Below are 22,829 nucleotides of genomic sequence, written 5' to 3'. Positions count from 1 at the left end.
TTCTTGGCCACCAAATGTGTGTTTTCCACACTAAGCAATTCTTCAGTACCAGCTGGGTGTCCCACAGTTAATTCATTCCTTACTTTGTCTTCCTTGGGATAGTGTGAGACCTTACAGGGGAAGGGTTTGGTCCCCAACGCCGCCCCCCCGACTTCAGATGCCAGTCACAAGCCTCAAATTGCCACCTGAACTTCTGACCGACCGGCCATAAATCCACATTCCCACGTCCCCTCCCTTGGGTTCATCGATTTGCTAGAATGGCTCACAGAATTCAGGGAAGCGCATTTCCTACTTGATTGAAAAAGGACAGAATGAACGTCCTGATGGAAGGTACGCGTAGGGCAAGGTACAGGAAAGGGATGTGGAACTTCCGTGCCCTGTCCAGACCTGTCACTTCTCCAGCCTCTCTGTGCTCAGCAGCCTGGAAGCTCTCTGAGCCCCATACTTGTGGATGTTTATGGAGGCTTTACGGCATAGGCATGACTGATCATTAGCTGTCTCTAGCCCTTGGCCCTTCCTGGAGGATGGGGAGTGGGGTTCAAAGTTGCAAGCCTCTGGTCATGGCATGGTTTTTCTGGTGATCAGCCCCTATCCTAAAGCTACACAGGAGTCTACCCAGAGTCGCCCCATTAGAACAAAGGACACTCCTGTCACCTAGGAAATGATACGGGTTTAAGAGCTCTGTGCCACTAACCAGGGGCAGAGACCAATAGATCTATATATTTCCTGTTATTTTACACCATACGTTCCGGATCTTCATGGGATGGTAGTCATTGTCTGCACGTCACATACTCTGTTCCTCTCATGTCACCATATTAAACAAAGATGTTTGCCTCTATCTGTATTTTTCTGTAGTTAGCATTTTCATGGCAGATGCATATTCACTTTGTATTTCTCTGACGTGGTTTACTTGGTTGCTTCCTGGTCGGGCATTAGCGTGTTTTTAATTTTACACTGTCATACGTAGTGAAATTATTCACTTCTTTGGAAACGAAGGTTTAGTTTTTCTTGAAGGTACTCGTTATGATATGTTTTCTCAGTATGGAATTGCTGGGTCAAGGGTTCTGATGTGTTTTCATGATTCTCATTAAGTGTCGCCATATTGCATTTCCGAGTGATTATGCCAGAAGCATCTCTATCAGTAACATAGTGTATGTTTCCCCAAGTCTCCCTTGATCTTACATTTTATCTCTTTAGTTGTTTTCACTAATGTAATAATGAATGGGAGTTTGTCTCGTGTGATTTTAATTCTATACTTTTATAGAAAGCTTTTATACTTAGCGGCATTAAATATTTCCCTGACTCATGGTACTCACTTACTGTTTCTGTTTGATGTCCTTAGAATAATTTCCTAGGCATGATGGCTTTTTAGAGGATGAAAACACATTTTCTTGCCTGACACATGCCCCTCCCGGAGCCATTCTCCTAAGAGTTGGGTTTGCAGTGGCCCGTGACTCACGTGCTAGAACTTACAATTAAGCCTAATGGCCAGCAGCAGCTCTGTGTTCATGAGAAAGGGTTACCTCATACTAAGAATTCTCTGCTAAGTGTAAAACCTAAGATTCTTAACATTTCTAGGATGGACTTTGTCCAAAGGGCTTTGGCTTAGAATTCCTGAAGAATTAAGATGGTGATTTATGAGAGCTTTAAAAGACCAGGGTTTATAATCAGGATTCAGCTCCTCCTTTTCTTTTTTTTTCATTCACCGAAGCTTTTCTTGAAAATATATACTCCGTTTTTTGAGTAGGTAACAGGTTCAAAATGGAAAAAAGTATCACGAGGTGTGGGGGTAAACATTTCTCTCCCCATCTGCCGGACTCTCACCCTGTCCGTGTAGGAAACTTTGGTTGGAGACCCTTGTAGGATGTTTTTGTGCGTATGTGCACGTTTAAATATAGTGTGTATTCTTGCACTGTTTTACACGAGTCATATGCTATGTGTGTTGTTTCTCACCTTGGTTTTTTTTTTCACACAACTGTGTATCTAGGACACATTTTTACAGAGTACTAACTACTTCTTCAGTCCCTTTGTAACAATCTGGTGCTCCGGTTGTACGTACAGCAAGGTCTTACAGAGTCCCCTGTTGAGGGACGCGTATGTGGTCCTCAGGGTATTGCAAAGAGTGTTGCGGTGAATAGACTTATACCTACCCGATTTTCCACTTGTCTGGGCAGATGGCGTTTTTCCAACGGCATGGCCGGCTCAAGGCGCGTACACTTGCAATCGGGACAGCCGTTGCCCATCTCCCACCCTCCTGAGGGGTGGTACAGACCCGTCCCCTTCTCCCCTGCCCCCCGCGATGGGCGTGCATGCCTGCCTGTTTCCTCTCCGTCATTTCCCTCCGTTGTCGGATTGCATTTCAGAGAAGAAGTGTAACGGCTTCCGCTGCCCGAACGGCACCTGCATCCCCTCCAGCAAGCATTGTGACGGTCTGCGGGACTGCTCGGATGGCTCTGACGAGCAGCACTGCGGTGAGTCCCCTCCCGGCAGCGGCGGGGCGATCGTGGAAGAGGTTGTAGCTCGGCGAACCTTGTCGCTTCTTCGCAGTGTGTTTGGGGATTGGCCCATTGTTTGGAACTGAATGCTTACTTCTCCTACTCCCCTGTTGCTGACTGTCGCTCGGGTACCATTTTTGGCCGGGGGACCCTCTTACCCTCCGTTTCCTTTCTACTCGTAGAGGTTGTCTCGGGTCACTGGTGCTCCTGCCTGAGTGTGCTTTGCCTGGGTCCATCCCTCCCAACCCTAGATTTCTGATGTAATTCTAGAGCATGACCTGAGCGTGGGGATTTTTTTTTTTAACGTTTACTTATTTTTGAGAGAGAGAGAGAGAGAGAGAGAGAGAGAGAACGAGTAGGGAAGGGGCAGAGAGAGAGGGAGACGCAGAAGCGGGCTCCAGGCTCTGAGCTGTCAGCACAGAGCCCGACGCGGGGCTCGAAGTCACGAACCGCGAGATCGTGACCCGAGCCGAAGTGGGACGCTTAAGCGACTGAGCCACCAGGGCGCCCCGTAAGCATCAGGACCTTTAAAAAGTGCCCCAGGTGTTTGTGATGGGCATTCCAGGTTCAGAACTGATGTAATAGTGGAGGGGTGGCAGTCGGGCCTTGGGGGCGGAAAGCCAGCCCGTACGTGGCCTGTCCTATTAACTGAAGTTTGCTGTAAACACAGACACTCCTGCTGCTTCCATGCAACTGTAGCAGAGTGGAGTGGTTGTGGTAGAGACTGTATGACTCTCAGAACCTTTCGAGCTTGCCCCCTGGTTGTGCCACTCCCCGTGCTCCAGGAAAACAGAACCAGTAGGACGTGTGTGTCCTATACAGAGAGATTTCTTTTCAGGAATCAGCTCATGCAGTTTTGAAGGCTGGTGAGTTCCGAAATCTGCAGGGTAGGCTGGCAGGCTGGAGACCCAGGGACAGGCTGATGCTGCCGTTCAAGTCCAAAGGCCATCTCCTTGCTGTGTCCTCAATGGCATTTTGTCTGCGCCTGCGTCCCGGGTGTCTCTTCCTAGGAGGCCACCGCCCACACTGGGCCAGGGCCCCACCCACATGAATTCCTTTAACCTTAATGACCTCTTTAAAGGCATTTAAAAGGGGTTCTGTCTCCAAATACAGTTACACCGGGGATTAGGGCTTTAACATACGCATCGTCGGGGGTATAATTCCATCCATAACACCGGTCCTTTATAGAAACAGTAGTAGAGAGTCCATATTCTTTTTTCTTTCTTTCTTTTTTTTTTTTTTTTTAAACGTTTATTTATTTTGGTAAGAGAGAGAACAAAGCCAGGGAGGGGCAGAGAGAGAGAGAGAGGAGACACAGAATCCTAAGCAGGCTCCAGGCTCTGAGCTGTCAGCACAGAGCCCGATATGGGGCTCGAACTCACCAACCGTGAGATCATGACCTGAGCCGAAGTCGGACGTTCAAACGACTGGGCCACCCAGGCGCCCCGAGAGTCCATGTTCTGTGTGGTGATGAAGATCTCATTTGGAAAACAGGACACTAAGATCTCTCATAACATTGTCCTCAGAGTTTAATGTACTTCCGTGTCAGGTGCTCTCACCCAGGGCTCGGCACATAGGAAGTGCGCAATAAATGATGCCTCTTGTGACTGTTTCCTGAATGCGCGCGCGTCCGGGAGCATCCGCTCAGGGCCGGGGAGGGCCCCACCAGTCCTGAATTGCTGACGCCTTCTCCCCTCCCCGGGCCCCTTCCAGAGCCCCTGTGCACGCGCTTCATGGACTTTGTCTGCAAGAACCGCCAGCAGTGCCTTTTCCACTCGATGGTGTGTGACGGGATCGTCCAGTGCCGCGACGGCTCAGACGAGGACGCGACGTTCGCGGGATGCTGTGAGTGGGCTGGATGGGGAGGTGCCCGAGCCACTGGAGACACTCTGGGGGGAGCGGGCCACTCAGGTTTACAGGTCTTGCTCGAGTGCCCAATCTTGCCCTTCCTGAGAAAGACTTACCTTTGTGGCTTCAGAAGTGTTGCTTTTTGGTCGTTGGTATACGTATAAGGGGGAGGCGCCGAAGGTCCGAGGTCTTGGCCCAAGCGGGACCTTCTCCGACAGGCCTTTCCCACGGCCCATCGCTCTGTAGCGTCCTTATCTTGCTCCTGTGGCCTTCCCGGCACTAGTCAGCCCTTGGCACGCTGTGTATTTATTTGCCTGCCTGTCTCCCCCTGCCGGAATGTGGGCTTCACGAGAACAGGGCCTTTGGTTTGTTCACTGCTGTAGCCCCATTTTCTTAAGTGTATTTCTTTTGAGAGAGACAGAGACAGTGCGAGTGGGCGGGGGGCGGGCAGAGAGAAAGAATCCCAAGCTTGACTCGGGGCTTGAACCCACAAACCGTGAGATCATGACCCGAGCCGAAACCAAGGGTCAGGAGCTCAACTGACTGAGCCACCCAGGTGCCCCTGTAGCCCCCTTCTTAAAACAGGGCCCTGCCTGTGGTAGGTACTCATTCTAGTCAGCTCTGGCCACCATCACAGAAGCCCACAGACTGGGTGGCTCAAAACCACAGAAAAGTGTTTCCTGACCGTCCAGAGGCCACAAGTTTGAGGTCAAGATGTCAGGAGGATTGGTTCTTCTGAGGCTCTCTTCCATGGCTTGCTGATGGCTGCCTTCTCCCTCACGTGGTCTCCTCACCGTGCCTACCCGTGTCTTGCTTTCCTTTTCTTCTAAGGACACCAGTCTTAGTAGATTAGGGTCCACCCTAATGACGTCACTGTAACTTCATCACTTCTTTTTTTTTTTTTTTTTAAATAATTTATTTTTGAGAGAGAGAGAGAGAGAGCAAGCACGAGTGGGAAGAGGGACAGAGAGAGAGAGAGTGAGAATCCCACGCAGATTCTACACTGTCAGTGCAGAGCCTGACGTGGGGCTCGAACTCACCAACCATGAGATCATAACCTGACCTGAGCTGAAATCAAGAGTCGGACGCTTAACTGACCGAGCTACCCAGGTGTCCCTAATGTGACTTATTGATTTGCGAGAGAGAGGGAGAGAGAAAACAGAGTGGGAGTGGGGGGAGGTACAGAGAGAGGGGGAGACACAGAATCTGAAACAGGCTCCAGGCTCTGAACTGTCAGCACAGAGCCCGACGTGGGGCTCGAACTCACGAACCGCGAGATCATGACCTGAGCCGAAGCCGGACGCCCCACCGACTGAGCCACCCAGGCGCCCCTCACTTCGTCACCTCTTCAAAGACCCCGTTTCCGAGTACAGTCACCGTCTGAGCAGGCGGGGTGGGGGGTGAGGCCATCGGTTGGCTTTTGCTGTCAAGGCGGCCGGTGGCTGGTCTGTCTCTTGGAGGAGGACGTTTGCCCTTCCCTCTTGTTTCCAAGTGGGGGCACTCCTTCGAACTCGTCGGTGTGGCAGTAACCTGGAACCTTCTTCCCTACCTAGCCCAAGACCCTGAGTTCCACAAGGTGTGCGATGAGTTCAGTTTCCAGTGCCAAAACGGAGTGTGTGTCAGCTTGATTTGGAAATGCGACGGCATGGACGATTGCGGCGACTACTCTGACGAAGCCAACTGCGGTAAGATCTCGGGCCTCCAGCCTCCTGTCCCTAGCCTCCGGGTCATGGCGACTCCTGTGGTCAAGGAGGGCCACGCTCAGCACACTCCCACGCAGGCTCTGCCTTCTCCGTCCTCAGCACTCGTTCCTGCCAGCTGGCAAGCGAGTCTCCATGTAAGGAATCGAGTCTTGAGGTGGCAGCCTGCCCCCCAGGAAGTGTTGGGGGCCCGGTCGGGGTCCGGGGGGTGGGGGGAGAATGTTTATGCCCATTCCTTCTCTTTCCCCAGCTGGGAAGTTCACATTATGTCTAAGGAATATGGTAGAGGAATTATGGTAAATATTTCAGAGCACACTTCTCTCTCCCCAGGAAAAGTTACAGATTTCACAGTTTTGGGTTTTTCTTTTTTCCTTAAATTTAAATTCCAGGTAGTTAACATACAGGGTAGTCTTGGCTTCAGGAGTAGAACCCAGTGATTCATCTCTTACACGTGACACCCAGTGCTCATCCCAACAAGTGTCTTCCTTAATGCCCCCGACCCATTTAGCCCATCTGCCCACCCACAATCCCTTCAGCGGCCCTCGGTTTTGTTCTCTGCATTTAAGAGTCTCTTATGGTTTGCCTCCCTTTCTGTCTTTATCTTATTTTTCCTTCCCTTCCCCTACGTTCATCTGTCATGTGTCTTAAGTTCCACGTATAAGTGAACAGATTCTGCGACTTAATAGAGTCTTTGTCCTTGTTGGGGCATCGTCACTAGTTAGGTCATCCCTTTGGTAAAGTGTCAAAAAGTCGGGCGTTATTTGTAAGATACAGAAGCCTAGTTCAGCGAAGCACGAGTTGGGATCCGGGAAGACGGGCTTCTGTTTGCGGATATGTATCTTTTTGGCTGCCCGCCGTATCTGGTAGGGTTGTGCAGGCTGCCCTGGGACCTGGGTATCTGTTTGGCCTTTATGTCCACGCCTAGTGCCGGGCTAGTGACTGACTGTGTGGTTCCTCTCCCCCAGAAAACCCCACAGAAGCCCCAAACTGCTCCCGCTACTTCGAGTTCCAGTGTGAGAATGGCCACTGCATCCCCAACAGGTGGAAGTGTGACAGGGAGAACGACTGTGAGGACTGGTCTGATGAGAAGGACTGTGGAGGTAAGGGTCCTGAGGCAGCCCCATGCCCAGGAGTCACCAGCACACTGCCTTCCACCTTTCTGCACAGAACGTCGTTCTGTCTCCTCACTGTCAGGCCGGTTCAGTGATCCGGGGTGGGGGTTGGGTAATAACTCTCTGAGTTCTTTTCTGTCCTCTCCCACTTTGAAAACCAGTGTGGCTGGTTCCTCCGGTTTCTAGGTATTTTGCAGGCCCCGGAAAGCTCTCTGCAGCCTGGCTGCTGCAGGATGCGGCCTCCGCATCTGCTTGGGGCTTGTTAGAGATGCAGTGTCTGACCCCACCCCAGGCTGCCTTTGAGTCAGAATCTGCATTTTAACAAGGCCTGCGGGTGACGAGTGTGCCTCACTACATCTGAGAAGCACTGGTGTGGAACGCGAGCTCGTTACCTTCCCTTCCCTTCTGGCGTTCTCACGTCGGAACTGGGTCTCAGGGGGGTGCTGTAGTTGACTTTTCACCAGAACAGCGTTCAGCCTCCGTGGGATGAGCTCTCTCACCCTCCCTGTGCGTTCTGAGTCACCTGCCCTCCGTCAGCCTGCAAAGGCACTGAGCCCCTATTGAGTAAGAGCAAACTCGTTCGAATATTAGCCCAAAGCAAGCACGATAGGATAGGTGCATCTGCCTCAACAAAGGGAAAAGATTGCCGTCCGTTCTGATGCCCCAGTAGAAATGTGCGGTTGGAGGTCACGGCTTCCCGTAACACTCTGGGTTTCCTCGCTTGCTTGTGTTTCGCTCAGATTCACACGTTCTTCCCTCCCCGACTCCCGGGCCCTCCACGTGTCTGCCCAATTACTACCGCTGCAGCAGTGGGGCGTGCGTGATGGACAGCTGGGTATGTGATGGGTACCGAGATTGTGCCGATGGCTCAGACGAGGAAGCCTGCCCCTCGCCTGGTGAGTGCCGGCCCTGCCCTCTCCCGTGGCACCTGCTTCTGTGGAGCAGGGCCTCAGGGGTACGCCCTGGGCGCGGCGTCGCCGGGCTCGGTTTCCCCTGCCTCCTGGGACCCTGTGCTCGGTGGCCAGGCTGCTGCTCACCTCCAGAGCAGGGAGACCCGTGGAACTTGGGACTGGAGTGTCTCGTCTCCTATAACCGCCTTTTGATCTTCCTGCACGAAGAGGCCAGCCACCTTGCTTTCCACCCTGGCTGTGGTTGGGCCACCTTTGCTTCCTTCTACACAGGAAATTAGAATGGGAATTATAGGGAAAATATTTGTGTGTGTTAACACTCTCCAGGGGAGAGTCCGACTTTCCTGCCCACTAGCTGGAGGCCCTCCTACTAAAGGAGGGTAAGCACTGCCATCTAGTGGCCCAACGCAGAGAGGCCTCTGAAGGTGTGGGCAGTAAACCACGTTGCTGGAGGCGGGGGTAAACCCTGAGACCCCCTGTCTAGTGCATGCCCTTAACTGCAGGCAGGACAGAGGTAAGGGTGCTGTGTTCTTTCCTCAACCGGATTCTGTTGCAAATTCAGTTTATAATGAGAAAATAGACAGTTGTCCGCCATGCTTCGCAAATCCTTTGCCTAGCAAACTTCTAGGTCAACACTCATTTTCCTCCTTTAAGACTCATCCGTCCCATTGCTTCACTGTTTAACATCATCAGTGGTTTCCTCTTGTCCCGAAGATAGATCCCAACCCTTGAGTCTTCTTTTCTTTTCTTTTTATTTTTTTATTTTATTTTTTTTTTAATTTTTCAATATATGAAATGTATTGTCCTTGAGTCTTATTTTCAAGACCCTTCCTTGCCTGCCATTGCTTCGCACCTCTGCCAAGCTGGGTTCCTCCTTCTCATCCTGTCTGGAAAGACCTGCTTCTTCTCTGCTGATATTGTTTCAGCAGGGTTTCTGCCTCACCAGAGACCTCTGTCCTCCTTGACCTTGTCCTCCTCCTACTCCCCCCCACCCCCCATGAAACCCACCATCCATCACGGCAAAGGGAGGCATGGATTTTGCAGCTAAAAGAGACCTTGATACGCCCTCCGTATTTATCAAAGAAAGTATGGAACAAAGACCACCTGTAAGGGAATCACTTGGGGTGTTTTTTTTTTTTAAATATAGTTTTCAATTTTTTTAAACGTTTATTGAATTTTAAGAGATATAGAGAGAGAGACAGAGCATGGGCAGGGGAGAGACAGAGAGAGAGGGAGACACAGAACCCAAAGCAGGTTCCAGGCTCTGAGCTGTCAGCACAGAGCCCAACGCAGGGCTCGAACTCACGAGGTGTGAGAGCATGACCTGAGCTGAAGTCAGACGCCCAACCTACTGAGCCACCCAGGCGCCCCGCACTTGGGGTGTTTGTAAAAAATACAGAATTAGGATTTCTGTGTGGAGCTCAGGAGCTCCCCATGTGACCTGTACGTTCACTAAAGTTTGAGATTCTTGGAACAAGTACACCATCATTTTCCGTCACAAGGCCACCACCATGGGGCTTTCACCGAGTCCTGTAATTGATATAGTTGATATTGATCTCTTTTCCAGTCTCACGTTTACCCATTGTCCTTTTGATCCCTCACTATGATCTGTCATGTGCTGCTTCCTGGTCATTTCACGTGTGGGAATCTTTCCTCCCAAGCGATTCTGTGGACCTTGTATTTTTGGGGATCGTGCTGCATGCCGCTTGGAATCCCCACTTTGCCTATTACAGTAATAGGCAAATAGTTAGTGTCCCAAAAACGTTCCTCAAAACAAATTGTAAAAAAAAAAAAAAAAAAAAAAAAAAATTTTTAAATCTCTGTCCTTGGCCCCCAAGACCCAGCTATCTGGTTAGTGAGTGTCTCGATTCTCCTTCTCTCACAATTGTCTTTTGGTTATCAGAACTCTGAGCAGGGTGTTAACAGACTCTAGCAAATTCTGCTTAATCCAGTGAGCAGATTCCTATTTGGATTTTCCATTCAACTTCTGTGATTTCTTTTGCATGTACGTCATCAGTGCAAATTTAATTCAGGTTGTCTCCAGCTCTCAGATCTGGTTTCTTTATTGCAAGTCTCCTAACCGGTCTCGGGGTTTTGTGTCTCTCCCGTTTTCGGTGTACCTTCCGAGAGGCCGTATATTGATGCATGATCTTGTCCTCCCCAGTTTGGAACCTTCTAGCGGCCCCCTCACTGTCCAAGCAGTAGTGCTGTGTGATGTGCCTTGGCCTGGCTTTCTAGCCTCATATTTTACTGCTTTTCCTCATGCACCCTGTTTTCGCAGAGTGGTTCTGGGGGTAGGAGAGGCCCCCTTGAAAACCCAGTTAAAACCATGGAATGAGCCCAATATCCCAGAGTTAGTAACTGGTTTTTGTTGTTGTGTTTGTTAGCTCAGGTTATCGTGTGATGTTTGCTAACGCTCTCTCTCTCTTCATGACCTCTGAGGGTAACTCTCCCCAAGGTCACCGTATCAGTGATTTCTCAGCCCCAGTGTTTCTCTGGGCAATTTTCCTTCTAATGGCCTAGATCTCCCTTTCTGGGCCCAGGGGTCTCCAGGCCCCCTGCGTGCCCCTCCCCTGGGCCTTCACTGCCCTCTTTGGGATTCTCCTTGCCTTTCTCCTGGTTTAGATTCGCTGCTTCCTGGGTCTCGTGTTTTGCTTTTCTCGGTTTACTCCCTTATGTTGTTGGAGTACACCCTCTGGTAGTTTTGCCAGATGCATGTGGTGGCACAGTGGCCGAGGACACAGAGAGGATAGCCTTCAACGTGTATGTCCCCTGAGTTTGCTGCTTGGATTTGTTGTGCCTGTTGCTGTCGATGCCTGGGCCACAGGTGCCTTGTGGGACATGTTTTCTCCATCCTAAGGACTTGTTTTACTTCTCTCATGTTGGAGCTTCTATTTTCTGTATCCTAGATTTCTCCCCTCCCCTCCCTTTCCCGTTCAATCCCACTTTTTGGTAGAGCACATTTTCCAGAACGTTCTCAAGAAAGGGAACGTGGGAGGTATCATTGAGGTCTTGCTTATCTAACAGTGTTTTTCTTCTGTCTTCAGATGTGGTTGATGATTGTTGGTCCGGGCTTGGAATTTTATGTTGTCAGTAATTCTCCTTAAGAATTTGGCTCCCCTGCTGTTGAACCGCTCTTGGGAAATTCAAAGTCATTTTGATTTTGATCTTTTACATGTTGCATGTTTGTTTGTTTGTTCATTTTTTAACTCTCTGGAAGCTTGTAAGGTATTCCCTTTGGCTCCAGTGTTTTGAAATCTCACAACGATGTGCTTTGATGCAGGTCCCTTTCCATCCAGAGTGGTGGATGGACGCTGATAGGCTCCTTTATTCTTCAAATTTATGTATTTGAGTTTGGAGAGTTTTCCTTGAAATATTCCATTAATGGTATTTTCTCTTCTGTTTTCTTTTCCGGGAACTCATGTCATTCCTGCATTAGATCTACTGACGTGGTCCTCTTTTTCTATTTTTTTAAATTTCTTTCTCTCTCTCTCTCTCTCTCTCTTTTTCTGTTTTCTGGAAGACTCACCCTATCTTTCAGCTCTACTACTGAGTTTTCCATGTCAGTTACCATGGTTTTTAATCTTAAGAGATTTAAAATTTCTAGTACTGTTCCTTTTTCATGGCATCTTGTCTTTTTTTCATGCAGAAATCTATATTCTTTCATTCTGAGCATATTAAGGATATTTATTTTTTGAAGTTTTCTTCTTACAAAATCTCTGTTTCCTCCAGATTTTCTTTATCAGGAGGGAAGAGGGTCCACACTGGTTTCTGTCTTTCATGTCAAAGGTTTTGCCCACATAATCCTGGGGTGTTTGCTTGTGTTTAAGGCTGGGGACGAAAACACTGCCAAGAGACTCCCCACAGCTTTGAGTTTCATGCTTGGGCTGTTTGTTGGGGAACTCCTGATCCCCAACAAGAGTTGGGGTTACTTGAGGGTTTGTCCCCGAGGCTGGTCAGTTGCCCTAGAGAAGAGTTTTTACAGTAATCTACTGCCTAGAGAATAAAGGTGTCACTGCCACGGTTTATGAGGAAGGGGACCAGGGTCCTCGCATCCAGCAATCTGTGAGTTTAACCCCTTTCTTCAGTACAGCATTCTTGCTCTTAGCTAGGCCTGACCAGCCCTTTTTACCCTGCACATTGTCTACATCCACCTTCCAAAGTTAGATGCCCACGTCTGGTTGATCCGCCTTCCATATCCAGAGCTCACCTTTGTCTCCAGGCCCCCATCGTAATTCCCAAAGCACTGTCATTTCCTAAATTTCCTAACACGTCGAGTTGGTTGCTCTTGCTGACCGGGTCCCTCAGTACTGAAAAGTGAATTTAAAAAAAAAAAAAAACCAACCTCTTCTTCCAGCAAATGTCACTGCTGCCTCTACTCCCACTCAGCGTGGGCGCTGTGACCGATTTGAATTCGAGTGCCGCCAGCCAAAGAAGTGTATCCCCAACTGGAAGCGCTGTGATGGCCACCAGGATTGCCAGGACGGCCAGGACGAGGCCAACTGCCGTGAGTAGTCTCAGAGGGAGACGCTAAATAGGGAATAGTGTAAAATGCAGATGGGCCTTTGGGACATGAAAAGAACAGGGCAGATTAATCCCACACTCCCCCAAATGATAGCAGGAGCGTTTCGGCCCAAATGAAACAGCCACACGGTAAGATGAACATTGAAAATAATCAACAGAGAAGTGCAGTAGGACCTTCCTCCTGGGTGAGATTAACTCATTGATTGGTATTCTTTTTTTTTTCTTTTTAAGTTTATTTATTTATTTTGAGAGAAAGAGAGTGCTGACGCAAGTTGGGGAGGGGGTTGGAAGGGTAGAGAGAAAGGGAGAGAGAGAATTTCGAGCAGGCTCTGCGCTGGCAGCACAGGGCCCAACACAGGGCTCAATCCCATGAATGGTGAGCTCGTGACCTGAGCCAAAATCAAGAGTTGGACACTCAACCAACTGAGCCACCCAGGCATCCCCTCGTTGGTATTCTTTAAATAAGTTTATTTAACCTGTTCCAAATTGGCCTTATTCATAAGGATGTTGCCTAGTTAAGAGCCTTAAAATAAAAATGTGCTTTGTCTCCAATTCTCCCCAATCCATTCATCCGAGAACCCTATCAAAAAAGGAAAGGAGGAGTGCCTGGGTGGCTCAGTCAGTTAAGCATCTGAGATGGTTGGTTTCAGCTCAGGTCATGATCTCATGGTTCGTGGGTTGGAGCCCTGCATCAAGGCTCTGGGCTGGTGTTACAGGACCTGCTTGAGATTCTCTCTTTCCCTCTGTCTCTGCCCCTCCGCTCATGCTCGCTCTCTCTCTCTCAGAATAAATAAGCTTAAAAAAAAAAAAAAAAGGAAATGAGATTAGTATGGCATGATTCTTCTCAGAAAAGCTGGTCCCTGAAGGCCACTGCATTCTGTTCTAAGTGCTTGTTAATCATTTGTTATCAGTTTAGGAATCTTCACAGATTAATAGCAACTAGATTCTCAGTTTCTAAAACCTACATTTTGCCACTTTAACAATGTTGAGACATGTTTAATAAGCTGTTGTTTGATTATATTTTTCCACGTGGGGTAATTCTGTGTTGGGGATCTTGGCAGTCTCTTAAAACAACGCCTTTCACAGGGTTTCTCCCTGACCGTTCTATATGAAATGACCCCTGCCCAGTGTTCTGTTATTATTCTTCTCTTTATGTTTCTTTGTAGTTGTTAATCACTATCTAAAATACCAGAGTTGTTTGCTGTTCCTCTTAATAGAAAGTAAGCTCTATGAGGTTAGGTCCTTTGTTTTACACATCACCATAGTCTTAGCATCTGGAACGGTGCCTGATTCATGGTAGCCCTCCGTGAATATTCACTGGATGGGTAGATGGTTGGGTAGAGGGATAAATGGAGGGGTGGATGGGTGGGTGTGTAGATGGATAGATGGGTGTCTAGATGGGCGGGGGGGTGGATGGATGGATGTTGAGTAGATGGATGGTGGGTGGGTAGGTGGATGGATAGATGGAAGGATGAATTCCATCTTGAGTTTCTTACACTAGTGGGTCGCAAACATTTTCTAAATGCTCTAATGCAGTTTTATTTGTAACCAAGCCCCCCTTGCAACTTCCCCAAAGCAAACCAGTTTCTACTCAGCATATAACAGTGCTCTATAATACAGTGGTTTTCCAGGAGAAGGGGGATTATAGTTGGTAAAAACCTCACATTTCCTTTCTTTCATCGCGAATTCCTCTAGTAGAGAGCTCTTTTAAAAGCGTAGCTAATTGCAGTCTATACTTCCACACTAGAGACATGCCATTTTTAATTCGCCAGTTGAGGAGGGTTGTTACGACATTCTACCCCGCCTCAACCCCTGGATCTCTTCATCTCTAGCAACATCTCTGTCGATCCCTTATCCATTCCCGTTGCCATCCTGGTTCTCTCGTGAGCACATTATCCGTTCTTTCTACCTCTGTCTCAAGGTGTGGTTGTCAGAGGTTGATGCGGTGTTTCAGGTAGAAAACGGGATTACTTGTCCTTGTTCTGGAACAGAAGTATTCAAGCCAATTCTGGTGAATCGCTGTGGAGCTTGTAAATGACTGCATGCACTCTAGATCACTTGACTTCAAAGCTTTTGCTCTTCCTGAAGGCAGGGTCCAGCGGTTACTGTCAAAGAGGCATCACGGTCCCATTGTGGGGGGGTTACCACTCCTCATCCCGGAGGCGTATTTTTTTATTAATTTTTTTGAATGTTCATTTATTTTTGAGAGAGAAAGAAAAAGAGAGAGGGAGCGAGCAGGGGAGGGATGGAGAGAGAGACAGAATCCGAAGCAGCCTCCCGGCTCGTAGCTGTCAGCACAGAGCCCGACGCGGGGCTCAAACCCACACACTGTGAGATCATGACCTGAGCCGAAGTCGGACGCTTAGCCGACTGAGCCACCCAGGTGCCCCCAGAGGCGTATTTTGAATCAGAAGCTGATTAGTTCGGAGAATGCAGATCCCTTTTCCTAAACACGACAAACCGTCACCATAACGTAGCCCTCCCCTGTGTTGCAGCCACACACAGCACCTTGACCTGTATGAGCATGGAGTTCAAGTGTGAGGACGGCGAGGCCTGCATCGTGCTCTCCGAGCGCTGTGACGGCTTCCTGGACTGCTCAGACGAGAGTGACGAGAGGGCCTGCAGCGGTGAGTGCCACCCCTCGGGCCCTGGGCTCAGCCTCAGCTCTCCCCTCCCCCACTCCAGCGGGAACCCTTGGGAGCCTCCTCAGTCTGAAGAGGAAACCGCTTTTTGCCCAGTTTTGGAGCACCCGGTCAAGTGAGGCTTGTCCTGCCTCTGTGGTAGTTTGAACTCATCCCCGTGAGGGAAACACTGGTCTCGGATTTGTTTTCTGTGGACGTCCCACCTCGTGTGGGTGCACCATGCTCCCAGAGCCTCAGGCTTTGCGGTGGGGTGAGCTCGGTCCTCCTGTGTAGAACGTGTCTAGAAATCGTCCTAGTCCTTTTGGGCTGCCGTAACAGAACACCACAGACCGAATGGCTTATAAGCAACAGAAACTTCCTCCTCATAGCTCTGGAGGCGGGAGGCCCAAGATCAGAGCACCCGCAGATTCCGTGTCTGGTGAGGGCTCATTTCCTGGATCATAGATGGCCGCCTTCTGTGTGCCCTCTCACAGGGAAAGGGGTGAGGGAGCTCTCTGGGGTCGCTTTTATGAGGATACCAATCTCATTCACGAGGACTCCATCCTTATGGCCTGAACACCTCCCAAAAGCCCCATTTCTTAATACCATTATGTTGGGGATTGAGTTTCAGCATATGAATTTTGGGGGGGGGGACACAAACATTCAGTCTACTGTAGCGGCAATGGATCGTGCTATGACATTGTCCCTGGACCTGCAGTATTTTCTGTTGAGAAACAGCTTACCTCAGTGCAGACAAGGAGGCGAAATCTAATGAAAATTTCGTGACCGGATATTTAGGAGACCCCGAGAGAGGTTGTGTAGGAAGGTTTGAACTCTTTTTCTGGAATGTCTTAAGATGATGACAGTGGCTTGACAACGTGGATCATGACAGGTCTGCCTAAAAGTCAAAGGACCTCTTGGGTCCTTTGGAATCCAAGGATACCACTTTCCAACCCTTCTTCTCCATCTCTCTAGATGAACTAACTGTATACAAAGTACAGAATCTCCAGTGGACAGCTGACTTCTCTGGGAATGTAACTTTGACCTGGATACGGCCCAAGAAAATGCCCTCCGCTTCTTGCGTCTACAACGTCTACTACAGGTGGGTCCCGTCTTTGCCTCGGGAGAAGAAAACCGTGTCCTTACCACCACTGGATGTGCTGTAAACCCTCGTGGCGAGCACGGCGTGGCTCCCCGCCCGCTGAGGCAGGCATCCCAGCAACCCCATGCTGCTTTGACGTGACGGTATCTTTATTCTTTTGGCCAGGGTGGTTGGAGAGGGCATATGGAAGACTGTGGAGACCCACAGCAATAAAACAAGCATGATATTGAAAGTCTTGAAGCCAGATACCACGTATCAGGTTAAAGTCCAAGTGCAGTGCCTGAGCAAGGTGCACAACACCAACGACTTTGTGACTCTGAGGACGCCGGAAGGATGTGAGTGTCACAGTTAATTTTTATGGAGCGCACAAGCCCTTAGGTGGGGTTTTCAGAGTTTCTCAAGGACGCTTGGCAACGTGGGAACATAATTACGTGTGCCTCACACATGCAGAAGATTTGTGGCGAAAGTTTATGGTCCCACCCGAGTGGTTGACCATGTATGTATTCTCCTTATCACATCACGTAATGTTTTTCTACCCTAAGAAGTGAATTTCAGATTGTGCCCACCGTTGCCTCCTTTGCATTTCTTATCTTGTTCCCGTCCCTACTTTCCGTCTCCAGGTATTTCCCGGTACTCGGGATTGTGAGGTCATTGTGAAATCATGAGGCACGCCAAGACTATTGAGGCTAAGTGGTAAAGAAATTTCCCGAAACTCACGTGTCCTAGAGGGTTCCCTGCGTCTTCCCCTCTCACGGTGGCTGACACTGGGTGACTGTGCATGTATTCCAGTGATCCTCTTTCCCAAGGTTTTGTGAACGTCTCATCTGCCAGTGCCCGTGCTGACATTTAGATTACGGTTGGAGACATCACTGTGAACTCACGCTGGTCTTCGTGTCCGTGCAGATGCCGACATGTGAAATAGATTCAGATAGGCGTATCTAGGCGTATCTTGGTGTACACGCGTGTATTTGCACGCTTTGTCAGCTGAGAAGGCCCAGACGGAGAGAGGACTCCACAGTAGCAGTGAGCGCACCTGTCAGTAAGACCTGGGCTTCTGTGCCATTCTTCAAAAAAGGAAGACCTTCAAGGAGGGCTCCTTGAAGAATCCGTTGATTCCAGCGCTAGGGCGGGGCAGCTAGGAGATGAGCCTACAGAAAGCAAGGAAGTGCGTGTGTGTGTTACGACTTTGTTAAATTAACGTTTGTTCAGTAGAGCCCCTGGGGTGCCGGACGGTCCACAGAAGACCACAAAGGAAAATCGAAACAGAGAGGTTTATCATTCGCAGGTTCCCCAGGAAGAGCCACAGCACACCCGAGGGGCCACATGGGCAGGGGAAGGCAGGGTGCAGGCAGAGAGAGTGGCGGGTCCCGGGCACATGCCCTTTTTAGGGCTCCCGGGTGCAGTACATTGGGGTTCCTGTGCTGAGGCCGGATTGGTCAATTCAAGCCAAAAACAGGGGGTAAAGCTCTGTGGAGCACACCAGGGGAAGGTCCGGGGAGGCAAGGGAGACCGTTGATCACACGTTGATCAGTCGTGTCAGGAGCTCAGATTTGCTTGTGGCTCTGCAGGCTGCTTTCTGGGGCACACGCTTGCGTGAGGGGCTGGTGTCAGTGGAAGACGCCTGCAGGCTGCCTGGCCAAACAAAACGGAGGCTCAGGCAGCAGTATGGTACTGCTAAGGAGGATCTTGGCTAAGTTCTTGGCGCCCCGGAGCGATCTTTGAAATACCCCATTCGTTGATTTTCTTTCCACAGATAATTAGCTGAGCACCTAGTATGGCTCAGGTGTTAGGTTAGATACGGGAGCTTCGGGTGAATGAGACACAGTCCTGCCCTTGGAGGGCTTGCCAGCCACCGATTGTTGATGAATGCTCACCGCATCGGTTTGCTGGGGCTGCTATAACAGAGTGATGTGGACCGGGTGGCTTACACGACAGAAATTTATTTTCTCACAGTTCTAGAGGCTGGGAGTCCGAGATCAAGGTACTGGCAGGGATTTTCCTTCTGAGGCCTCTGTCCCTCTGGTTTGCGGATAGTATCTTCCGCCTGTGTGTGGGTGTGTAAGGGGGAATGGGAGGGCCCATAATATTCAACATTTGTGGCTCATCCACGTGGATAAGTACGCTGCAGTCAGAATGAAGTTTGCCCAGAAGGTATCGTAGCTGGTTTTCACGTATGGCGGCGTCTCACCCAGCTCTTGAAGGCAGTCACAAGAGAGAAGATCCAGAAATGTCTCGGCTGTGCCCGTGTAATTAAAGGAAAGTAGTTAAAGAGCTTGCTTTGAGGGTGATCCCATTCATTCGGGTACAGAAGTTCTGCGCCGTTAGAAAGTCTTACTCCTCTGTGGTCATGCCTGTGGTACGAGGGTTGTACGAGAAGTCGAGGCAGCAGGTGCTGTGCTTGGCGGTTAGGATCTCAGCATTGAACGCCCAGTGCCTGCAGGTGATTCTGTCCTGCAGCCCTTGTGAGCCTCACACCTACATCACAACCAACGAAGCCGTGATCTCACGTGTGGACAGCACACCTCACATTCCAGACGAGAGGAAAGGTTTGTCGATGCCAAGGCCAAGCTCACGGCCTTTCCCGGTGGCTTCTTGCCAGTGCTGGCTCTAGATTCTTTCCGGTCTTTGTGGTCAGTCTCAGGGAAGTTCCTCCCATTTACCCAACACGCAGATGGGCTTTAACCCTGCCTTGACTCTCTTCTAGTGCCAGACGCCCCTCGCAATCTCCAGCTGTCGCTCCACAGGGAAGAGGAAGGCGTGATTGTGGCCCACTGGATTCCTCCCGCCCACACGCATGGCCTCATTCGAGAGTACATTGTAAGCATCTTCACGTGCGACTGTATGAACAGGAGATTCTGGGTCTGCCAGCACAGCAGGGTGTTCTGTGTGCCGAGCACTTGATTTGGGGTAGCCTGGTAAATAGTGGTCCACCTGTTAGAGGATTTTACATATCACCTCCCTCTCTCCTCCTGCCTCCTCGTCAGGTATCAGGACGTCCCAGACCATTGGGTACCCTGCTGATAATTGTTTCTTCTCGCTTCAGGTGGAATACAGCAGGAATGCTTCCAGGATGTGGGCGTCCCAGAGGGCTACCAGTAACTTCACGGAAATAAAGAATTTACTGGTTAACACTCCGTACACTGTCCGAGTGAGTGTTAGCACCCGGTTCGGCCATCCGGGCGGCTTTAGAGCATGCCTTTATGAACGACTTACGAATAGTCTGCTAAAAACCCAGCCCTTTGCTCTGGGGGGGGAGGGGGGCGGCGGGGGGAGGCATCATTTTTTTCAGTCTCTTAAATCAGTGCCACAGAGAACTTGAAATCAGACTTCCCTCAGAAAACCAAGAATTTATGGTAAATGCAGCTTTACCTGCTTTTCACCCCGATTTTCTGCTCGCGTTTCAGCTCCCGTACGTCTACGCTTACCACCTTTCTGCTGATCCTTGGCTGCAGGGTGGTACAGAGCTATGGTCACTGGCATTTACAAGCCAATATCGTAGGGATCTTAAGCAATATGTTATTAATACCTTTAGCAGAAAAGAGAGAGATTTTGTGCAGAACATGTTTGTTGGGACCCTTAAGGGCGCACACCGACTCCATGACCCTGATCATTTCCCCATTACCCTTTTTCATTTGTGTATCTGAACGGCCCCACGCCTCCACGCGCACACGCACCCCCCCACCCCTGCCCTTGACGTCCGTCAGTCCACACGAATGCCGTCATGTCTGCACTGTCACAACCCCCTTTGCCCAGCTTCCTCTTATTAGCCCCTTGTTTCAGATGCTGGGGCCTCTGAGTGTCCCGGATCCCTCTGTGTAGAATGTTTGCCTCCCTCATTGCCAGGGTCTCAGCCCCGTAGCCCACTGGGGACCCTCGCTGTATGGTGTACTGCCTTTATCTTCTACTAATTCACACTCTGATTTGAAAAGGTGGCTGCGGTGACTAGCCGTGGAGTAGGAAACTGGAGCGATTCTAAATCCATTACCACCGTCAAAGGCAAAGGTAAATGATTCCAGCGTTCGCAGATTCAGAGGAGAGAGAAACCCTTCGGAAATAACTTACAGTATGACTGGGAAACGGAGAAGCGTAGATGAGAAATCTTCACGCATCCTCCTTCTGCCCAACATGCACACATTTCCAGGTGTTTCCATACTGCCTTAGCTACAAAGTTTCTTCGGGTGCCTGTTGAATGTCCTCCTACCCCTGAGCCGAGCATCTCTAAGGATGCAGACGTACAAGAGGGATTTCCGAAGGCCGTCGCGCCCAGCTCTTATACTCATGCACAATATCCAAAATCAAAGGACTCCTTCCTTCTCGCCAAGGGTACAGAGGATTTTGTCCGTGTCCATTTATGGTGTTTGTAAGATCCCCAGGCTGACCCTTGTGTCTTCCCCAGCGGCGCTGACAAACCGTGTGTAGGTGGTAGTTCCTAGCACCAGAGTTGACCCTAGTGATAGCTGACTGCCCGCCAAGAGCCGGGTACCTCGGGAGCACCTGCTGCTCGGCATATATCAGCCCATGTCATGGATGTAAGAACAGATAAGGAAGTAGAAAGAAGCGAAGTCACCTCCCACGCGGTCAGTAAATCGCAGAGAGCTGGGAGCAGACCCTGATCCTCCTGGCTCCAAAGCCTGTGCCTTTAGCCGCTGGGCTGCTCTGCTCCCCTTGGGCCGAGACGCGTGCTCCCGCTGCCCTGTCCCGCTTGCACGTGTCCTCGCGAGGGCAGGGGGGGCCGGCTTGGTTTCCTCCGCCCTCGTGTCACTGGTGTTGAGGGCGAGCCAATGAAATAATTGAGGAAGGAATGAGTTAAAGCGATTAAAATGAAGGCTTCTGGCATACTTGGGGGAGGCGGATTACAGCCTCATGTTCCTCGGCGGTTTCCTGATCTTAGCCTTGGCACTCGCGGCTTTCGTTTCTGGACAGAAGCGTCCTATGGGACACGACTGGGGGGCTTTAACCTGAGCCTGCGCCAGTGAAAAACAGGCTGTGGTTTATGGAGAGTCACTATCTGGTTGCTTTTAAAATTGGGGCTCATTGAGATCAGGGCAAGAGGAAGGCAAACTTAGTGAAGCCAGCCATTCTGTAGCAGGGTGCTCTTGGGTAATTAGAAAAAAATGGACTGAGTTCACACTCCCCTAGGGTTTTTGCTGTGTTGTCATTTCCCTCTCCAAAACCCATCAAGGCATGCTGGCCGTACGTATCAAAAAGAAGGGACCCTGGAAGGTCAGCAATAAAACATGTGCCTTGAATTCTCTCAGCGCAAATCACACCTGCTTTGGAAAGTGTCTTAAACTTCTTTTGTGCGATTTTGTTGGTGAGCCTCAGCTCATAACAGGTTTTGGTTCAGGCACGTGCAGGAGGTCACGCTGTGCTGAATCACAAAGTGTGTGTTGCGTTCGGTCCGTGATCCTGTGTCCTCGTGATGTAACACACAGGACAGACGCAGTGGCGTCAGCCAGAAGCACCACGTTCATCATGGGATGTGGTGGGTTAATAACAACAGTGTTTCTCATTGAGTCCATGAGATTGAGTACATTGTATACTTCTTGTGTACTAAGCACCTTGCTTCCTTTTTACATGAATTGATCTCCCTTAAAACTTACTGATTCTGTAAGTATTCCTAGCTCATAGCTTAAAAAAACTGGGCTTCGGAAAGGACTGTGACCTATCCCCAGTGACCACGACCATAATTCAGGTTGACTTTACAGCAGCACCCACACTATTTTGCCCTGAGTCGGCGGCCTGAAACTCCTATCTTTTCTTCTTCCTGCCCTGCTATCCTTTTTTCTTCCTCATGCTGACTCTCATTGCATGGTTGATCATCTGGAGGGACTCCTCCAGATTTTGGTACGTCTCTTTTACCACCAAATCTTATCCTCTCCTTCACGTGTCTCTTGCCTTGCCTGTATCAGAGGCGCATGTGCTAAAAACTCAAGTATACAAGTTGTCATTTAAATACTGTCTTCTGGGGGCGCCTGGGTGGCTCAGTCGGTTGGGCGTCCGACTTCGGCTCAGGTCACGATCTCGCGGTCCGCGAGTTCGAGCCCCTCGTCGGGCTCTGGGCTGATGGCTCAGAGCCCGGAGCCTGCTTCCGATTCTGTGTCTTCCTCTCTCTCTGCCCCTCCCCCATTCATGCTCTGTCTCTGTCCCAAAAAATAAATAAACGTTAAAAAAAAATTTTTTAAAATACTGTCTTCTGATAATAGTTATCCCACTAAGCCCTTTGGATTGTGGCTGGCAGAGCACCATCCGCCATCTTGTGGACGGGCCTTCTGAACGTCAAGCGCCGTGCTCATCACTTGCACTGAGAGGGCTCTTTTCCCTCTGCCACTTTCTTTTCACACACACCCCTCCCTGCCCCCAGTTCTCAGCTTGGGCTCTGGCCTTTTTGAGAATGCCAGTGACTTACTAGTTCCTTCCTCTGTCCGAGGTGGGACTTTACTGGACACGGAAAGAAAAGGCACATTGGTGGAGTTAACATTAGTATGAAGGGAAGTAAGTTGCCTCCGGTTACACAGT

The 22,829-nt window shown here is 49.9% G+C and overlaps 1 protein-coding gene across 1 annotated transcript in view; it reads left to right on the top strand.

The window, feature by feature from the left end:
- SORL1 (sortilin related receptor 1) overlaps positions 1 to 22,829 on the top strand; it is a 168,643-nt gene that overhangs the window by 126,771 nt on the left and 19,043 nt on the right. The window contains exons 27-38 of the mRNA XM_078432861.2: positions 2,364 to 2,471; positions 4,209 to 4,340; positions 5,897 to 6,028; positions 7,009 to 7,143; positions 7,896 to 8,051; positions 12,421 to 12,570; positions 15,083 to 15,214; positions 16,184 to 16,310; positions 16,476 to 16,645; positions 19,015 to 19,127; positions 19,354 to 19,458; positions 20,240 to 20,312. Of these exons, the coding sequence (XP_078288987.2) occupies positions 2,364 to 2,471; positions 4,209 to 4,340; positions 5,897 to 6,028; positions 7,009 to 7,143; positions 7,896 to 8,051; positions 12,421 to 12,570; positions 15,083 to 15,214; positions 16,184 to 16,310; positions 16,476 to 16,645; positions 19,015 to 19,127; positions 19,354 to 19,458; positions 20,240 to 20,312 (1,533 nt within the window). The remainder of the gene's footprint in view (positions 1 to 2,363; positions 2,472 to 4,208; positions 4,341 to 5,896; positions 6,029 to 7,008; positions 7,144 to 7,895; positions 8,052 to 12,420; positions 12,571 to 15,082; positions 15,215 to 16,183; positions 16,311 to 16,475; positions 16,646 to 19,014; positions 19,128 to 19,353; positions 19,459 to 20,239; positions 20,313 to 22,829) is intronic.

The sequence above is a fragment of the Panthera onca genome, chromosome D1, assembly GCF_046562875.1.
Source record: "Panthera onca isolate mPanOnc1 chromosome D1, mPanOnc1 haplotype 2, whole genome shotgun sequence".
Classification (NCBI taxonomy): domain Eukaryota; kingdom Metazoa; phylum Chordata; class Mammalia; order Carnivora; family Felidae; genus Panthera; species Panthera onca.
This window is presented reverse-complemented; position numbering and strand designations above follow the sequence as displayed.